Below are 19,692 nucleotides of genomic sequence, written 5' to 3'. Positions count from 1 at the left end.
CTGCAGACCTGGAGCCTGAGCTTGGAAGCGCATGGTCAGCTGTCATGTTTTATTATACAGTTTGAAAAGAGGCCATGGGGCATAGGGGCTGAGGGCAGCCAGGGTCGTAGGAAGGGAGGGGCACGGTAGTGGGGAGTCATCGCTTGGTCTTGGCGTCTTCTCGGATCTTCCAGATGACAAGGTGCATGCAGGCGCTGGCGTCCTCGCTGGAGCTATGCCCACCCACTGCAGGGCAGACATGGCAAGCACAGTCCTGACTTTCTGTATGTTCCCCCAGCCCCCACCCTGGACCCAGGCTCCGCACCATTGTCTTGGATGATCTGTCTGAGGTAGTCGGCCATGAGGTTCCGCAGGGAGCGCTTGTAGGGCAGGCCCAGGCGTTGTGGGAACAGCACTGACGTGTCCACCACCGTGCCATGGATCACCTACAGGGAGGAGGGTGGATAATGGACGGGACCCGGTAGGCATGGCCTCCCATCCTTAGGCACAGAAGGCACAGATACCTTGAGGGCCAGCAGGTCACTCTCCAGGCTGTGTCCTATGAGGATGGTGTCAGCACTGAACATGCTCAGCAGGACGGCCTGCACATCCCGCAGTGTGATACTCGTGTCTACAAGGTCGGCCTCCGTCACCCCTGAGAACCTGGTGTTGTAGTCGACAACTTCGTTGTCAGGCTTGACAAAGGTGTCGTACACGACCTGCATGTCTGTGTCCACGACTGTGACGCGGGTCAGCTCCAGGCCGTATGTAGTGTAGGACTGCGGGCATGAGACGGACACCAATGCAGTCGGCTGCCCGGCTCACCTCTCCCCGCTGTGGCTAGCCATGGCAGCTGCTCAGACCCCGGATGACACCAGGAGGGCAACGCAGCAGAGAGAGGCGTGGGCTGGAGACTCAGAGAAGCCTTCTCAAGTGGGCTGAGAAGACTGCCCCGCCCCAGGCCACTAGCCTGATAGTGCAAGACAGCCATTGAGATAGGGCATCGGTGACAGCTCTTGGCCGGCTTCCCTGCCTCACCTTCCCAGAGTGGACCCAGCCGCACACAGCACCTAGGTTCCTGAGACCCCAAACTCACCATCTCACAGTCGAGGGCGAAGACCCCTGCGTGGGAATCTTCTGGTAGCTCCTTCTGGAAGGTGCGCACAAAGCCCTCCAGGTTCTCCTTCCGGCCGTCCTGCACGTGTTGCTGGGGAACAAGGGAGTGAGCAGCAGGGCCAGCACAGGCCACAAGTGATGCTTGGGGACTTCCCTGCCCCTGGCTAGGCCTGGGACCAGGTGCCTGTGGAGGCGGGTGGGCCCAGTGTACTCCTCACCGGAAGGGCTGAGTGGGGCCACATAACAAGCCCATATATAGCTCTCAGATGTGTCCCTCAACCCCAGTGCAGAAGCTAAGAGCAGGGCGTGGCCACAGCAGGCCTTACCTTGGCGACCTGACAGCCCACAGAGCCAACCGCAGCGGAGCAACACATATACTGGGTCTCCCAGCCCCCAGCCACTGGGGAGAGAGAGCAATGGTGTTCAGGGCACCGGGCAGGGAGCAGGATCCAAGGAAGGCACCTGGCCAAGTGTCTCAAGCTGCTGCAGGCCCGGGGAAGGTCCCCCTTGGAGCCAAGCAGAGCTGCTCTGGAGGAAAATCTAGATCACAGAAGGCCAGGGCCTTCCCATGGAAGTGGGAAGTGGGGTGGGGTGGCCAGGAGGGTGTAGGCAGGACTGTCTGTGGCCCAGTGGCCTCACCTCGGTTCCGCCGCAGTCGCCCCCAGTGGTAGTGACACTCCTCACTGCGCACACAGCGGCCCGAGGAGGACACAAGGTACTCGGTGCCACAGCGACAGCAAATTCTGCAGGAGGCTGGGGGTGAGGACAGATGGACAGAGAGCACATGGGCGAGAGGCTGGCACCCAGCACTCCTGATGCCCCAACTCGGCGGGCAGCTCCCCACTCAGTGTTCCTGGCTGAGGGCCCAACAGGAGGAGACTCACGGTCTTTGGGCTTCTTCTCCTCAGCTGTGAAGATGACGGCGCCCCCTGGGCGCTCTGGGTGGGGGAAAGGATAGCCATTCTCCTTGAGCTGCTCCTGGGTGAGCAGGTATTCCCTGAGACGGCTGTACAGGGCACTCCCTGTGGAGACACTGGGTGTCGGTGCTGCAGGGGATAGGGGACATGCGCACACACATGCATACACACTGCTGCACTGGGCAGTCCCTACTGCAGAGGAGGGGGGGACAAGATATGGAAGAGGGCAGGGTCAGGACGCACAGAGGGAGGTGTGGGTCAGCAGAGGTGCCAACTCACCTTTCAGATCCTCCACCCGGAGGCTGCTGGGGCGGCTCAGTGAGAAGCTGGTCTTGGCTGCCGATTTGCCCCCCAGCACCACCTCATGGGACACAACCCTGCGGCCACTGGCTTCTAGAAGGAAGTGCAGAGGAGGCAGGGGTGAGTGAGCCAGCTGCACTCAGCCCTCGGTCACCTCACTGCTGTCTCCTAGCCAGTACCCATCGCATATACACTACCTTCTCCTGCCTACAGAGTCCCCGCTGGGAAGGGAAGGCAGGACAAGTCACCCCAGGACTGAGCAGTTCCCCAATCCATGCTCCGGGTGGACAGGACGGGCCCACTGTTCCTAACGGAAGGTGTGAGGCAGGGGCATGCTGCAGTTACTCAGGAAGATAACTAATGAATCGGCTTTGAGCTGTCACTGCCTCCAAAGGCCACCCAGACCCTTCCAGTGGGTAGGGGAGAAGCTAGCGGAGGCTAGGGGCTGTACAGGCAAGCGAGATCACTGTGGTGTGCCTTACATGGCCTCTCAAGGGACGGAATGAAACATCTTAACCCTGTCTCCCAACAAAGGCAGTGCTCAAGCACTCCCTGTGAAGAGGCAGCGCACACCATCAGCAGAGGCCCTCAGTGGGAGGGAGGGAGGAGCAGAGGGAACTGCAGGCGGCAGCTTCCATGTGAGGTACTGGGGACAATCCCCTCCCTGCAGAGCTGCCACTCACTGCTGAGGCTGGGCACGGTGTTGGGGACCAAGCCCCGCAGCTTTTTGAGGGTGTTCACAGCCACGTTCAGGTATATGTTCTTGCTGGGACTGCGCTCGTAGGCCACCTTTTCCTCGTTCAGTGCCTGCGGAGGACACAGTGGCACCAGGAGCATGAGCAGAAGGTCAGCTCAACTGGGGTGACAGCAGGGGCTGAGGGCCAGGGCGCGCCCCACACAAGTCTCTGCCGTGACTCAGGGCACACTGGCTAGGAAGAACCTTGCCGCCCACGAGGAAGCAGTACAGGCAGTCAGTCTGGACCCAGATGCCTGGATGAGAGCCAGGGAGACAAACAGGCCTTCCTGGCTCCAGCTCAAGGCCACAGTGCCCAGGGCCCACCTTCTCAATGGCCTCCTGGTTGGACGAGCAGAACTTGAGGCACTCCTCGATGAACAGGTTGAGATAGCGCTGGCGGACCACAGTGGGGACCTTGCCGCCAAATTCTTTTGGGATAATGGGCTTCTTTAGACTCTGGAGGAAAGAGACCCAGGGAGGGGGTCAGGGTGAGAGTGGGGTTAGGACACAGAGCTTCTACACAGGAAAGGGTTGTCCACAGCACAAGGCCAGCATGAACTCTAGAGGACAAGGCTGGGGGATTGCAGTTTGCATGAACTCTGGCTCACCCTCCCTTCTAGGAAACAATACACTATAAGGCCGACATGGAACCCTACTGGGGACAGTATGAGCCAAGAATAGCCCTTGGCCCCTCAGAGTCCCGCAGTGAGGTTGGGAGGCACCAGCTGGTGCACGGTACCTGGAGTGACGGGCTGTGGGCGATGCGCTTAGGGGTGACAGTGGTGGTGGTCTTGGATGCCATCCCTGACAACGTGCGTGTCTTCAGAGGCTGGCTGCCAGGCTCAGGACCGTGGGACGCCTGGCTGCTGCTGGTAGGTAGCGCCCTCTTGGCACCTGTTGGGGCTGGTGGGGGACAGGGGACATGAGTACAGGAGGACAGCAGGCCCATGACGGAGCTGCGGAGCACCAGGAAGCTGCGGTCGTTGAGTGTGAGCAGGATGCGCATCTCGCAGCGCAGCGGGGGCCGGGGCACCGGGCTTGGGATGCGGAAGGACATGGGACTCTAGCTGCTCTGGAGCAAGTCCATGGAGGTAGGGAAGGGCAACACGGCTGTGGAGGCCGGCTCAGGCAATGCCACGGTCGGGGCAGTCTGGCGAATGGCGTGGTGTGGCTGGGGCCTCTGCCGCATGTTCCAGTCCCCAACTCTGAGGCATTGACGTCTGAGGGGTAACCCTGGCTCCTAGGCACAGGACCAGAGGGCCTGGGATGCCCTGACCTGTTCATTGTGACAGGTTACCTGCCTGTCCCTGTAATGAGGTCACAAACCATACACAGTCTCCGCCCTGGCCTGGGGTGGTCAGGGATGCCCCCTAATTGTCCATGCAAGGGGTATAGGGTACCTGACCATCAGAGAGTCCCTGTCCCTAGTCGGGATCGTCTCTGGATAGGGCTCGGGGGCAAGACCAGGCTGCCTCTGCTTTCCTCTCCGGAACAAGCCCAAGGCTATACTTGCAAACCATGAAGAGGCCCCCTAGGGAGGAGGAGTCCCCCGGAGAGGAGGGCACACCTACAGGGGCGATGCCCAGCCCTGTGCACAAGCTATAGCAGGAGCACTGAAGCAGATCAAGGTGCGCGCCTGGAGGACAAGGAGAGTCACAGAACCAGAGCAGCCCCTAACAAGCCGTGCTGTGGCTGGGCCAGGCCATGAACAAGAACAGAGAATTCCAGGTACTGTAGCCCTGGGGAAGGAAGGGGAGGCCCAGGCCAGGCAGCTCTTCCTGACTGGTCACAGGTGCACATAGTGACTAGTGAGACCTGGTCTGTCCTGACGGCAAGACCCTCCCTCGGAGCCGGAAGACGATGGTGACACCTCACTGTCCCTCCTGGATTGGGACCACTTGACTCGGCACAGACAGGACTACCCCACACCTGACCTTCAGAGTTGCTGCCCACTCCACGTAGGCCCAGGCAAGTCCCACCAACCACTGGCTCCAGTGTCCCAGGGGACTGGATCTGGGAGGAAGCAAAGAGGCTGCCATTCTGTCCCTACTCCACAGTAAGTCACCAAGGTCCCAGGAGGGCAGTGCGCAAGTCTATCAGGAACTTCTCAGGGTGCTGCCTCCTGTATCTCAGAAGCTGGGGTTGGGAATATAAGAGGGTGGGGCCAAGACTTACCAGTGGCTAGGCGGGGGTTGGGTACGTGAGCGATCCTCCTCTTTTCCCCAGGGGCCGAGATATGCACAGTGGAGAGCCTGTCCGTCGGTTTCGGGGCACCCTGCAGCCAGCTAGCTGAGTCCCTCTGTGCCTGCTGTGCTCGCCGGTAGCACACCTCCTGAGCAGTGGGGGGCCGTGCTGGGGGAGCCACAGGAACCCTCCTTGAGGCCTCTGTCTGAAAGAACACAGGTCCTGGAGCCCAGCTCTGAGTCCAGAGCACTCAAGGCAGGCTGAATGAGGACAAGTCCCAGGGTGGGGAGGACCCCCCCCCCCAGCCTCCCTTGGCAGCCTCCCAGTGCAGGGCAGCAGTGGGGCCTGTGAGCTGTCGGTGCCATCTCCTTAGACGAACCCTTCCTTGTTTGCACCTGGGACCCTGCCCCACCTCCTAGGGAGGCTCTAAGAACAAGTGCTGAGCTTGTCACCACAGCCCTGAGCAGGCTTCTCTCTCCTGGGTCCTCGTTGCCTTCCGGCCACAGCTGAGGCAGCCTGGCCTCGCCCCACACTTCCCTACACTGTCCCCATGACCAAGTGAGGGACAACAGGACAGACAGTGGTCAGGACATGTTTCTCTACAGGACACCAGCTTACCAAAGGCCAGCAGCAGGGGGCCTGGGATCTAGACTGGGGTGGCAGACCGTCTCCCTCCAGCTGCCTTCCCATATCCCAGATCTGGGTCTTACCTCCTTGCCTTGCTTGCAGAGATGTGAGACCCTCCTCTTCTGCCCCGGGAGCAAAGTGGTCAGGCTGCCATGCTCCTTCTCCGAGGCTGCCTCCTTGGGGGTCTGAAAATACACACGCACTCCTCACTCTGGGTGCCTCCGTGGGTCACACTCCTGCCTTTCAACCCAGCCTGATGTCACCACCAGATCTCAGGCCCAAGGCCCACCCCAGCACCTGTCTCCCAGGCTAGGACAGCAATTCTGTGAACAGGAGGACAGTGGGCATAGCCCCTGCTGCTGCCCCACACGCAGCCCAGGATGATGGCTCAGATATGGAGTGCCAGTCAAGGGCATCCCATAGGCCTGGTGCTGGAGGAAACTGACCAAGTCCATCTTTGTCTGCTCAGGGTGAGCACCTCCTGGTGGCCAACATAGGGACAAAGGAAGAAGGACACCCAGATGGATCAAGGTTGGCCTGAGCGGGCAAGCCAGGGAGAAGGGGAGAGAAGCGGGACAGAGGCCAGAAAAGGAGTAAGAGTTGGGGGGAGGGGGGTAAGAAAAGCCAAGGAGCTGGGGACAGGAAGTGTGAGGCAGGCTTGGGGCGGGAGGGCCCGGTACCCCTTTGCCGGTCAGTCTGAACGGTCAGTCGGACGCTGCCATGGGAAGCCGGCTGGGTGGGTAGAAAGCCAGCATCCTCGTTCTGGGCAGGGTGCAGGGGGGCAGCAGGCGACCACCGAGGGTTCCTGAATTTTGGATGGAGTTAAGAGGCCAGTGCTGAAGGAATGGTTTCCGCCTGGGTTGCAGAGGCTGGAGCTGGCTGGAGCTGGCTGCAGGATGGAGTGTCCCCTTGCAGGGCCCTCGCCTGCAGGGCCAGCGCCCTCACCTGCCGGGCCAGCCGGCCCTTGTCCTCTGCCTTCACACTGGTGGACTCATTGAAGATCCGCAGGCACTCCTCCATGGGGTCCGCATCGAAGTCCACCTCCTTCTCCAGGGCCGAGTAGTCCACATCCTCCTCCGCACACTGGCTGGCACCCGAGGAGGAGGAGGAGGACAATGGGGAGGGCGGCACGGGGGGTGTGGGTGGTACGGCCTTGAGACGCTTGGGCACCTGCGTTTCCCCCAGGCCCAGGCTGGAGTCAGAGTCTGAATCTGAGTCTGAGCTGAGGTTGGGCAGGGTGGGGAGCCAGACCCGGAGTGCCCTGGCCCCCAGGCCCGAGTCCTCCTCCTCCTCACTCTCATCCCCAAACAATTCAGCGTGGCTCAGGGCCCGTTTCTTGAGCTTAGGGGTGCTCTGGGAGGCACCCTCATCCAGGGAGCGGGTCTTGCGGTCCATTAACTTCCCTGATGATGACTTCCTAGCGCTGCCACCTTTACAGGCCAGTGGCGGGTGAGGACCAGGCCCAGAATCTTGGGGCTGTGGCCCTCCACTGGAGGAGTGACTTGGTCCCCCTTTTCCTGAGCTGGCTCCAGTGGTGGTGTTGGATGGCTTTTTCTTGGTCCCTTCAGAGCCCTGGGTCTTGCCCCGAGGGCTGCCAGCTTGTGATTTCTTCTTGTCTGCACACAGCTTCTCCTTCTCCCTGGGCCGTCTTGGGTCCTTGTCTTTTTTCTTGTCTTTTTTGCGGGCCTTGTCCTTGTTGCTGAGGCTGGCCAGTGTCCCACTTTTCTTCTTCTTGGCTTTGCCATCCTTGGGGACCCCAACCTCTTGAGATGCCCTGGCTGGGGAGCCAAGCTTGGCCAAGGCCACTGTGTCTGCTGCTTTGGGAGGCTGCCCAAGGTCTTCCACGTCATACTGCACAGCCATCTCCTTGGTGCCCCGCAGACTGCCCTCCTCGGAGGCACGTTTCCCAGGTGCCTTGCTTTCAGAGTCAGCTTCAGCCTTGGGGCTGCCTGCATCAGCCTTCAGTGGGCTGGCCACATCGTCTTCTGAGTCTGAGAACCTGGCCTCACAGCCACCAAAGGGGTCACAGGGCTTCTTAATGGCAGGTGTGTAGGGCTCAGCACCCCGGGAGCCTCGTGGTCGCTTGGTAGCTCTCTCATCCCTGGCACTGACCCTGCCAAGGTGCCGAGCTGAGTAGTTGGACAGTGGGTCATACTCCAGATCTGTGGATGGCTTTGAGCTGTCCACTACGTACTTGCCACCAGACACGGGTCGGCCACAGTGGCGCGACTGGCTCACAGCCTTGGGGATATACTCCAGGGCACTGGTGCCCCCTCCAGCTCTGCTCTGACCCCTCTCTGAAGGGGCCAGTGAGTACTTGTGACCTGGCTCAGCAGGGGCGGCCAGTGGGGTGGGCTGATAGCCTGAGTCTGGGCTCAGCAGGCCACCTGGTGTATAGGTGAGGGCCAGAGAGAAGGTGTCATCGTCATCCAGGCTCATAGCAGGGCTGCAGGGCACCAGGGTTGAAGACCCGGCGCCGTGCCCCCGTGCTGTCTCCAGGAGCTCCTGGTAGCGCCTCTGCTCCAGCTCCACCTCGCCACGCACAGCCTCAATGGCCTGGTTGACCAGCTCCAGCTCCAGCATGCCATCACCGTGGCCCAGAGTGCCATTCTCCCTCTGTGCAGGAGGCTGAGGCAGCTCTGGGTTGTACGGGTCATAGCCAAGCCCTGCAAGGGAAGAGAACATGGAATAACCACTGAGCAAGCTTGCCAGAGATGGGCAAGGTAAGAGAACCAGGTTTCAACAGCCTACTGCACAGCAGGCTTGGGCCCCCAGGACGTCCCTACCATGACACCGTGATGCTGATGTGTTGGGAATCACCTGCCCTACGGCAGGACCTGTGCAGAAGATTACAGAAGCGTGCCGGTGTGCGTGAGTGTGTGCATGCGCATGTGGGGTGGGTCTGGGTCTTTGCGAGCAGAGCACTGCCAGGGATGCACAGGCTTCACCCCAGCACCACGTAGACCAGTCATGGTGGCTCACACCCATCACCCTGCTCTAGGAAGGTACAGGCGGGAAGGAAGAGGGTCAGGAGTTAAAGGTAAGCCTAGGCTACATAATTCAAAGCTAGCCTGGGCTGCATGAGATCCTATGTCAGAAGGGGGTGCAGAGAAGCGAAGTTCCCAAGGACCTCTTGGCATGGCCTGGAGACCCCAAGTGGACACACTACCCACAGGGCCTACCAGGAATTAACCCCACAGCTAAAGGCTGGCCGGCCTGCAGCCCTGCTCTCAGTCAAGTAGGTCTCACTTAGTTCAACGGCCAACTCAAGCTCCTGGGGCTCCACCTCCCCAGTGCCGTGGTCACAAGTGCACCCCACTGCGACCAGCTTTTCTGGAGTGGCCACCCTTCACTGAGCCCCTCATGCATTTTACACCTTTGCAGAGGACCTGATGGGCTAGAGACGGCAGAGTAAGGACTCCACCGCACTGCAGACGGATCTAGCTGACACCCTAGCCCCACAGCAGGTGGCCAGTCCAGGACACCTCTGGCCTCCATGGAGGCCTGACTCACACAGCCCCCACACTCACATATGAAAAGTAAAAACCGTTTTTAAGCCTTAATAAAGCAACTATGTAGTCCCACCAGTAAAAGCAAGAATTGTACGACCCAACTATGAATATCTGGAAGAGGTGGGGCCCAGATACATTATTGCTATCCCCTCTCCAAGCACTGCCCCCAAGTGAGCTGCAGGGTCAGGGAGGGTAGGTTGTTACAAACCAGTTGGCCTTCTCAAGAGCCCATACAGTCCTGCAGAACAGTCACGCATTCAGACATGTGCAGTTCACGAGGTGACCCCATGGCAGTTCCCTGTGGCTGCCTACAACTGACGTCCTGTCCCCAAAGCCTGTGGCTGATGACCCTGAGCTGGGAACCATCCCTCATCAGCAGGGGCCACGTGCCTTCACAAGGTGGTCTCAGGGGAGGTGCGACTGGGAATCATGAGGGGACATGGCAGGGGACTTCACATCTGCAACTTGAAGGACAAAAGATGGGGTGCTCACTCTAAGCCCCTGCTGCCTAGAAAAGCAAGGGCTTGGGGACCAGAACCCAGCACATACTGGGACCCAGCCAGAGCCCACTGGCCTTGGAAGGGACTGGGGAAAACCAGGAAACAGGTGAGCTGCCTTCTCATTAGTCCCTTAGTTATCTGAGGTGGGATCTCACAGTGGTGTAGCCCTAGCTGGCCTGAATGCAGCTGAGGATGACCTTGAACTTTCGGTCCTCCTGCCTCCACCTCCTGGGTGCTGGAGCGGTGCCAGGCTTTCTCACTTTCTTAGAAAGTAACATTCCAATGATTAGAGGTAGTGGGCCAACAGCAGGAGGCTGAGGTAGGAGGATCAGAAGTTCAAGGACAGCTTAGGCCAGCAAGGCCCCATCTCAAAACAAAAAGATTAAAGTGGGTTGGGGGTTCAGTAGCAAAGAGCCTGCATAGCATGCCCCGAGCCCCTGGGAAAGGGGAGGAAGGGGGGGATGAGGAGAAAGGGGTGGGGGTAAACTACAAACTAAACCATTCAGCCAGGGCTAAAATGAATGTTATGCCCAGGGCCTCCTGCAAGCAATGCCCTGCTTAAGCCCAGTGAGCGTGGGCAGGGAAGACACCCGGATGAGGGATACTCTGCCTGGCTTTGTCATTTGGAGAATGGCTTCTTATTTTGCAAGTAGAGGTCAGAGGACAGCTTGAGTCCGTCCTCTCCCTCCACCAAGTGGGCTCCAGGGCTTCAATTGGCTTAGTGGCAAGTGCTGAGACATCCAATGTTCATCGCATGGGCTGTGAGAAGATCCGCCCTACACTTGGGAACACCATTGCATAGGCTGTGAGAAGATCCGCCCTACACTTGGGGACACCATTGCATGGGCTGGGGCCCCAAACTGCCCCCATGCCTGCATGCTATGGTGGACCGCAGCTCCAGCTGTGAGCCAGAATAACCCTCCTAAGCTGCCACCGCCAAGTGTTTTGTCACACACATCACTAATACAGATGTTGACCCCAGGAGTAATCACACCTGTTATCCCAGTTGAGGCAGGAGGATCACACCACCCTAGGCTTCATAATGAGATGGAGTCTCAAAATTCTACAGTGACAAAGGAGGAGCCTTCTGTGTAAATGTGGTGTACATGGTGATCTCTGGAGAGTGGGCTGGGCTCTTGGAAATTCCCCACCTGCAGGAGAGGGTCTCGAAGTCCTAGGCGGGGGTAGGATCCACACACCACCTACACTCCCCACCTGACAGACCGCTGGACAGGGAACTGGGTGCTCAGGCTGGAACAGGTCGCCTGGAGCAAGTTCAGACTGTCTGTGGGAGGAGAGACACAAAGAGGCCGAGCCAAGCAGCATCCTCCTGGGTGACTGTCAGGCCACACCATGGGCAGCCGAGTCTCACTGGGCCTCTCCTGCTAACAGAAAGTCAGCCCCCAGCCAGCACCTGGGGGTCTCCACTCAAGGCCAAAGGACTGCTAAAGCTAAGGGACTGCTTAGCATCCAGTCCAGCCCTGCAGCCGAGGACAATCCATATACACCTTAGGGAGGAGAGGCACTGTGGCCAGTGCTGGGTGCTAAGTCCACTCTGGGCTGTCTGTCTCAGATGGATTTGGATTCTGACTGGCACAGTTCTAAACAGCAGCTCCAGAACAGATGGCCACACTGCCCAAGGCCTCCACTGAGGACTGTGAGCCATCTTTCTGGGCCTTCCCACATACATTCCAGGCACCTACATTCCCCTGCGCTCAACACCACTGGACGGATGCGGTCACTCAAGCAGGGTCAAGCTCCAAGGCTACCTTGGACTCACGCACAGAGACCACACACATTGCAGCAGGACACCAGAAAAAAGCTATGGGAAGCTGCACACAAGTATGAGTCTGGCCAAAGAGGGTGACACCAGGCCTAAGGCGTGCCCCTCAGCCTCAGATGGGTGCACAAGTCTTATCCTAGGCAGTCACCTTTAAGGAATGTGCCCAGGATCCCTGTGCCCCCAGGTCACCCTCTAGAACCTTCTCGTGACTCTACAAGGTCAGTGCTTTAGGGTGATGGCTTCCAGGCAGGTGTGGTCACTCAGTGGGGTACAAGGAGACAGCTGCCTTGAATTCCTAGGATGCTGGGCTCTCTGGGGCAGGGACAGGTCTGAGCCACTGTGCCCCCCCCCCACACCAGAGCTCAGAGGAGCTGATAAGCAGGCTAACATCACCCTGGGCAAGGTTAGATAGAGGTGGCCTTCCTTTCCCGGTAAAGTACTTTCCAGTACAACTAAGAAAATTCTCAATTCTCAGCTACTCTTTCCCAGAAGCAGACAGAGCCAGTATGCAGGCCTGCCTGTCCTCTTCCCACAGAGTCCCATAGGTATAAACTGAGTCCAGAATAGCCAGAAAGACCTTCAGAAAACCTCGGGGTACACGTGCCCAGACCACTACCACCCCAAAGTCTCTGGCAAAGAGAAGCAGGGCCGGAGAACACCCCCAGGCTGCTGTGGGGCAGAAGTCCATTCTTGGGGGGGGGGGGCTGCTTCCAGAAAACACTGGTGCACTATAGGTCCCAGGGACAAGTCACCCTCAAGGGATAGAGTGTGCCCTAATTCTCTCCCATGGGTCTCCTGACACCACAGGCCCTGTTTAAGGCTTGGCATGGAAGAAGTCCCCTGCAGAGGCCATACTTCCAGGCCTCTGCCAGACTAGCCTCCCCCTTGCAGGCCTACCAATTCCAGACAGACTCAATCCAATGCCCCTGCCTCTGTGAGAGGGTGTCCTCAAGAGAGGATGTCAGTGCTACTAGTGCTACTCACTAGCAGTCCCTTGTGTAAATGGCACCGGGACAGACAGGCCACAGAACCAGGTCAAAGGGGCCTGCTGAACGACGGGCTCAGAGAGCAGCAGTGTCCAGCTGAACTCGCAGGAAACAAAGTGGTCATGATGAACAGAGAGGAGCCATGGCCAGAGGCAGATGTAGGAAAGACGCCAAACCTAGCCAAGACAGAGTAAAGACAGTTCTGAAAATGTTCCTGCCTCTGAAAACCGTCTGTCAGTTACTCTAGACCTTAGCCAAAGTTGGTTGCTTCAACATTGCAAATGAGACTTTGGGTGATCGCCCAAGTAGCCAGTTGTCTCTGTGCATTTTGGAAGCTGCTTGACTGCACTTCCTGCCTACTCAAGTAATATTATCTCCCTTCTCAGGCCTTCGATGGGGTTGAAGATTAGATAGTCATAGTTACCTTCCTCTCATGATCAAGTCAAGCAATTTCCAATACAAGACTTAAGACTCCTTAGGATAGAATGTTTATATTGTTTCTGCTGGTTGTGATCCTAATCTTACAGCTGGTGTCTGTTCCTAGTGTATGTAGTTTGTATGGGGTTTGGAACTCTCCTGTGTGTTCTGTTTGGTTTTTCTGAGGCGGGGTTTCTCTGTGTTGCTCTGGAGCCAGTCCTGGAACTAGCAATGGAGACCAGGTTGGCCTTGAACTCACATATGGTGAGTTCTGCCTCCCAAGGGCTGGGATTAAAGGCCTTGGAATTCTCTTATTTAGAAAAAAAGGGGAGGTGATGGGGAACCTCTGTCAACCAGTGACCTTTAAGAGATTAGACCAGGTTAGAGTATGACCTTTTGGTACCCAGAGAAAACCACAGGCCTGCCCAGGGCTTGCTGTCTCTGATTCCTGTGTCACGCACCTGAGGTTGGACTTCTCATCCTGTTCTGTGAGTTTGCCCATTATAAGGGAAATCTAAGAAAAAGACCAGCGTCCTCACCTCCAACAAGTGGAGCCAGCAGGGGGCCCTTGGCTCTGTGAGGCCACTGTACCAGTCCCTCTATGTATACCAGTCAGACCCAAACATTATGAGTCCCCAGAAAAACCCGAGCCCGGCCCTGTCACTCAACTCCCCAGCTCTAACCTGCCTCACTGGTGCCCCTCAGCCTGTCTCCCCGGCATAGTACTCAACCATGCCTCAAAAGGCTAACCATGTCTCTCCAACTGAGCAAAAGGCCAGCCCAGCAGGGCTGCAGGGCTAGTTGTCTCTGTGGCACCTTCACCTGCAGTTCTAAGCCGCTGGAGGCCAGCCACATGTGAGTTTGCTTTGCTGTGGGCACAAAGGCCATGGAGGGCTACTCCAGCGAGCCCAAAGGATGCCACCAAGGTTGAGGCATTTGGACCCTATCTTAGCCCAGAGTCGTCCAGGCCCAGGCCTCCTCAGAGGGCTGCTGTGGTGCACCAAGGAGAGGACAGCAGGTCACAAAGGTCCCCAGAGCAGGAAGGGCTGGGCTCTGTTTGGGTTATAGACAGTAGAAAATGCCTGTCCTCAAAACTAAAGAGCAGGGTGTAAAGGACATCACCAGACGTCCAACACGACCCTCTGTGGCACGAGACAGCATGTGAAGAGCAGCATGGAGGGAAGCTGAGGACTAACACTCTGCGCAGAGATGGGGCTGACTGGGTACAGCTCGGCACACAATGGCCATGCAGGAAGCTCTGCCTTCCATCCTCACACAGCAAAAAGGAAGTAAACGATAAAAGTCAGGATATCCCTAGACCAAAGGATGTGTCGCATGCTGACACAATCGCCCCTTGAGGTCCAGAACCTGCACCTTTAACCCCAGCACTAGGGGGGGCAGAAGCAATCCAGGCCAGCTTGGTCTACATAGCCAGTTCCAGGACAGACAGGGCTACACAGTGAGGCCTGTGGCTGAGTAGTTAGGAGCACTGGCTGCTCTTTTGGAGGGCCTGAACTCTCAGCTCTCGTGTCTGGAAGCTGACAACCACCTGGAACTCCAGCTCTAGGGGATCCAATGCCTCCCTCTGGCCTCTGCAGAAACCCACCCAGGAGACAGACACAGAGACAAACAGGAACATACATACATATAAAAAGCAAACAAAAGAAACTGCATGCTACCTACACCAGACACTTAGTGTCCACCCTGGGCTAACATCTGCAGAGCTGTGTCCTTGCTCCTCCATGGCAGCTTCCCCAGTGCCTGGGTGGAGTACCCAGCTGAGGGCCAGATGAGGAACCTAACCACTAAGGATGAAGACCACTGCAGGTGCTTTAAGCCGGTGTATGCATAAAACTGGACTTAAAAACAGATTTGGCAGTTCATGCCTGGCATCCCAGTGCTCAGGAGGCAGAGACAGAAGGATCACAAGTTCAAGGTCAACCTGTTTCATAGAAACACACCAGCAGGGCTTAGAGAGATGGCTCACGGCTTGAGGATACCAGCTCCTCTTGCAGAGAACCTGAGTTGGATTCCTAGCACCTCACATAGCGGTTCACCACCACCCCTAAATCCAGTGCCAAGGGATCCAATGCTCTCTTCTGCCTCCTGGACACTGCACACATTTGGAACACATACATACATACACACACATACATACACACACATACATACATCTATACACACACATACATACATACACATACATACACATACATACATACATACATACATACATACATACATACATATATGTTGTTTGGTTCTGGTTTCTAGAGACAGGGCTTCTCTGTGTAGCCCTGGCTGTCCTGGAACTCACTCTGTAGACCAAGCTGGCCTGGAACTCAGAGATCCACCTGTCTCTACTCCTAAGATTAAAGGTGTGTGCTACCATCAGACTTATTTTTGGGGGGACTGTTACAACACTGTCACTAAATTATTTTTTTTTTGAGACAGGGTTTCTTTGTAGCTTTAGAGCCTGTTCTGGAACTAGTTCTTTTTTTTTTTAAATATTTATTTATTTATTATGTATACAATAGTCTGACAGTGTGTATGCCTGCAGGCCAGAAGACCCCATTACAGATGGTTGTGAGCCACCATGTGGTTGCTGGGAATTGAACTCAGGACCTTTGGAAGAGCAGGCAATGCTCTTAACCTCTGAGCCATCTCTCCAGCCCCTGGAACTAGTTCTTGTAGCCCAGGCTGGCCTCCAACTCACAGAGATCCACCTGCCTCTGTCTCCCCAGTGCTGGGATTAAAGGTGTGCGCCACCACAGCCCAGCTTTAACACTTTCAAATAAATATTTACTTAAAGAAACACAGACTGAGACAGACTGGTATCTGAAATCAATCTGGGAACTGGAGATGAAGCCAGTGCTGAGGCTCACCTCTCACACGTGAGTGTGCGCCTGTCCCCAGGGCTGCAACAACAAAGCAGCTGGGATGATGCACTTGTCATGTCAGCAGGGTGCATTCTTGGCTGCGCAGACTCTGAGGCCAGCCTACACTACATGAGACCTGCCTCAAATGTATAAATAAAATAAAGGAGAGGCCCTCTGAAGGGACAGAGGTCACCAGGGGTCTAAACAGAACTCTATTCAATAAGCCCTTCCTCCAGCCTTTTCCTCCTAATGTCTGCCTGTCTTTCTGTTTTAGAGATGGCCACATATGTAACTCAGGCCAACCTGCCTCTGCCTCTCTGGTGCTGGGATAAAAGGTCACAATGCCTGGGTGCAGTGCCACTTTTTAAGTTTTTTTGTATTTTTTATTAATTTCGTGCATAAGAGTTTTGTCTGGATGTATGGATTTGCACCACACCTGTCTGATGCGCAGAACCGGACTGCATCAGGTACTGGAACTGGAAGTTATATGGATGCTGGGAAGCCAATCCCGGGCCTCTGCAATGGTAGCAAGTGTGCTCTCCCTACCCAACCCCACAGGATCTCACTATCTATGTTTTTTCTGGAACAAATCCTCATGTAGACCAGGCTGGCCTCGAACTCAAGAGGTCCACCTGGCTATGTCTCCCGAGTGCCGTGGGACTAAAGAGACGTGCCACCGCCCACGCTTCCAGTCAAAACGGCAAATATAAGCCATCTCTCCAGTCCCACAATGTCATCCCAGAACTCGCTAGACTGAACTGAGGATCCTGGGTCCCAAGCTAGTCAGGCCTACTCAGTAAAAACAAACAAAACACTAATTAACAAAATCCTAATTTCTCCCACTGTTTTCTTCTAATACAGTACCTCCTCCACACTGCCTAATCCTCGAGGCCTTAAGAAGCGCCATCACAACAGTCATTGTGACAGGCTCCCCGACAAACTGAAAGTCTACATTCATCCAAGCCAAGTAGGTTTTCAGCTAGACAAACAGCAGGTGCCCCTAGGGCCTTGTATTTCCAACTACTGGAGACGCCCGAGGAAAGTGTCGTGATCATAAACGAGATGTACCACAAGCGCATAGGGTTGGGTGTTCGGTGACAGGAGGGGAATGACATCCCGTTTCAAACAATGAGGACGGAATGAGGACCGGGGGAATCGCACCGACTGCACCAACGGACAATGTAGGCTCGGACGCCTACACTGTCTCTCCCTCTGCCGAGTCGGCATTTACGTTTTACTCAGTGATCAGAGAGGCCTAGACACTTGCACAGCATCGCGACAGCGACTAGGGGAGGAGGGACAGCACTGTGAGGGTGTGCGACCAGGCTGCATAAGGGGAACATGCAGCACGGGCGCGCTGGCCAAGTTGCGGAACCGGGCGCAGTCGTGCGGGCTTTACCTGCTGCGGGAGACGCCGCGCCTCCGCTGCCGGGGCCCCGAGCTCCGCGGTGCCGGAAGTGGCAGTAGGGCCGCCGGCAAGGCCCCCCGGGTGCTCCTGCCCAGTATGGGCAATCGATGGAGCGGAAGAAGCCGGTAGAACGTAGCATGGTCCGTTCCTCAGCGGGGCCCCGGCCCGGAGCTACCCGGGACCCCGGGACCCCTCCTCACACTCGTTCCGGAGGCCGCCGCTCGCGCCTCTTGGACCCCGCCGCCGCCGCCATCTTGCTCCGAGGCCCCCAGAGGCCCCCGGGACGCTGTCGCTAGGGACGCCGGGAAAGGCTGCCCGAAGTGTGCCTGCTTGCAATATCGGCTCCCTTGGAATAGTGGCCGACGCAGGTCTAGGACAAGCGAAGCTCTAAAGAAAGCTTAATTATCTGTTCCTGGTCACTAAGAACCTTTCGGCACCCGACTTTCGCGGTTATCTTGAACCTCAAGCCTCTGAGGAGCCTGGACTGTCCAGAGCGCGCCTGATTGAAAATGTCCCTCGGGTCCCCGGACTATGCTTATTTTTATTTCGCTACATAATAACTTCGTGCGCCACCTGGAGGACGAGGAGAGTGTTTCTCTCTCTCTCTCTCTCTCTCTCTCTCTCTCTCTCTCTCTCTCTCTCTCTCTCTCTCTCTCTCTCTCTCTCTCTCTCTCTCGATTTACTTTGAGTTCGTATGTATGTGCAAACATGACTGTACCTGATGCTCGCAGAAGACAGAAGACGGAGTCGAATCCCCTGGAATTGCAGCTACAGATGGTTGCGAACGACCATGTGAGTACTGGAAATAGAACCCAAGTCTTCTGCAAGAGCAGCAAGCAGCAAGTGCTCTTCACCACGGAGCCAACTCATGAGCCGGGTCTTAGTGTTGAGAGACCCACGCCTGTCTGAGTTGACGCTCAAATATTCACCTAACCGTGAAACGGGACATTTCTTAATTTTGCAGAGCCTGGATACACTAGACTAGCGCTCTACCACTGAGCCACTCCGGAAACTTTTTTTGGTTGTTTTTTTTTGTTTCGTTTTATTTTTGTTGGGTGGGGGAGTGTTTTGAGGGGTGCAGGACTGTGCGCTCACATGCAGAGGCTAGGAAGGTATAGCTTTCCACCTTTTGTCCCCCCCCCCTTTTTTTTTCTTTTGTCTTCTTTTGAGATAGGCTTCTTACCAAAGTACTTCAGCTACTCTATCTGGCCCTCGGGCTTCCAGGATCTGCCTGTTGGACTCTGGCGTCCAAACACCGAGAAGACCACAGAGACCACATACCACAGCCGATGCAAAAGCATGAGGATTTTATTAATTCTGTCATGACAGGGTCCCCCAGCATTCAGGAAGCCAAGGGACCTCGAATAGCGGGTACAGTCTACTTTTAAAGGGGCTACAGAAGCAAGGGGGGTTGTTCTTTGACTATTCTGATTGGGTTATTTGAAAGGGCTATTGCCAATAATTGACTGGAGAGCTGTTGCCAGATCAGATGAGGTAAGAGGTCATTTTGACCCCGTTTCCCAGTGGACCGAACCAAAGCATACGTATATGGGTAATTGTTCAGGAACTGAGTACGTGCGAGTGTAGCTGTTAGGTTCTTGGTTCCCAGGGGAGGAGGGGAAGCACTATGGCACAGAGGCTGAGAGGATTCAAAAATGACTTCAGGATTGTCTTAAAGTCTTACATTCCCTCCTCTTATTTGGTCAAATATCTCAATCTTGAGATATTAGTAAATTTGGATGATCAATTGGATCTGTACACAGAGATTAACAAACCAGTGTTATAGACCCATCATAGATCAATAAACTGTCAGATGAGACTATTTTCTCATATTAGGGAGGTCCTGTTGACAAGCATAGCCAACAAGATTGTGTCAAGCTAGGGTCAGTACTATTTAGCAAAGAAAAGGCTCCCACTATAGATCAAACAGTCGCTGGCCTGTATTAGAGCTTGCCAGCAGTGAAGCAGGAGTTGTAGAAGGGTTTTTAGGACTAGGAGTGGAGCCCAGGGCTCTGGAAATGGGGGCTACCTCGGCAGGGGCTCATTGGCCCTGGTCAGATAATACCGGGTTGGGCCCTAGTACTATGATCATTGGAGGTGTTACAACTCACAGGGTGAACAGAATCCCTATGTTTTTTTTTTTTTTCTGGATCATATAACTATAAACCCCAAGTATTGCCTGTCAGATTTTTTTTTTCTCATTAAAAGTGATTTTAGACTTTTTTTTTTTTCTGGTGTGGTATGGGTGAAAGAGACTAGTCCTTTTTATTAACCCTTAATCAGGAGACATTGACATTGGTTTTACATCCTCAGGCAGCACAATAAACTTTAGCCGCCCCCCCCATATT

General features: G+C 55.9%; 1 protein-coding gene across 2 annotated transcripts; it reads right to left on the bottom strand.

Moving 5' to 3' along the window:
* Positions 1-127: 127 nt before the first annotated feature.
* On the bottom strand, positions 128-17,614 carry Rexo1 (RNA exonuclease 1 homolog). 2 transcript variants are annotated; one of them, XM_050123489.1, is made up of 15 exons: positions 17,336-17,614; positions 6,805-8,525; positions 5,943-6,044; positions 5,224-5,437; positions 3,788-3,951; positions 3,373-3,504; positions 2,996-3,119; positions 2,292-2,405; positions 1,980-2,117; positions 1,735-1,848; positions 1,422-1,495; positions 1,076-1,186; positions 504-758; positions 305-425; positions 128-225 (listed from the first exon to the last, which is right to left on the bottom strand). In XM_050123489.1, the coding sequence occupies exons 1-15, from the start codon at positions 17,481-17,483 to the stop codon at positions 137-139; spliced, it is 3,621 nt and encodes a 1,206-aa protein (XP_049979446.1). In that variant the 5' UTR covers positions 17,484-17,614; the 3' UTR covers positions 128-136. The 2 variants fall into 2 exon arrangements, with proteins under 2 accessions (XP_049979446.1, XP_049979445.1); XM_050123488.1 differs by having other exon boundaries at positions 130-425.
* Between the last annotated feature and the right edge of the window lie 2,078 nt (positions 17,615-19,692).

Source organism: Alexandromys fortis, unplaced genomic scaffold (assembly GCF_014885135.2).
Source record: "Alexandromys fortis isolate MF-2015 unplaced genomic scaffold, M_Fortis_MF-2015_v1.1 scaffold_221, whole genome shotgun sequence".
Classification (NCBI taxonomy): domain Eukaryota; kingdom Metazoa; phylum Chordata; class Mammalia; order Rodentia; family Cricetidae; genus Alexandromys; species Alexandromys fortis.
This window is presented reverse-complemented; position numbering and strand designations above follow the sequence as displayed.

Coding starts and splice junctions, on each gene's coding strand:
- Rexo1 (XM_050123488.1), bottom strand. CDS start 17,483: ATGCTACGTTCTACCGGCTTCTTCCGCTCCATCGATTGCCCATACTGG. Junction 8,526..17,335: donor CGCGGCGTCTCCCGCAGCAG/GTAAAGCCCGCA, acceptor CTTCCCTTGCAG/GGCTTGGCTATGACCCGTAC. Junction 1,496..1,734: donor GCGACTGCGGCGGAACCGAG/GTGAGGCCACTG, acceptor CTCTCTCCCCAG/TGGCTGGGGGCTGGGAGACC.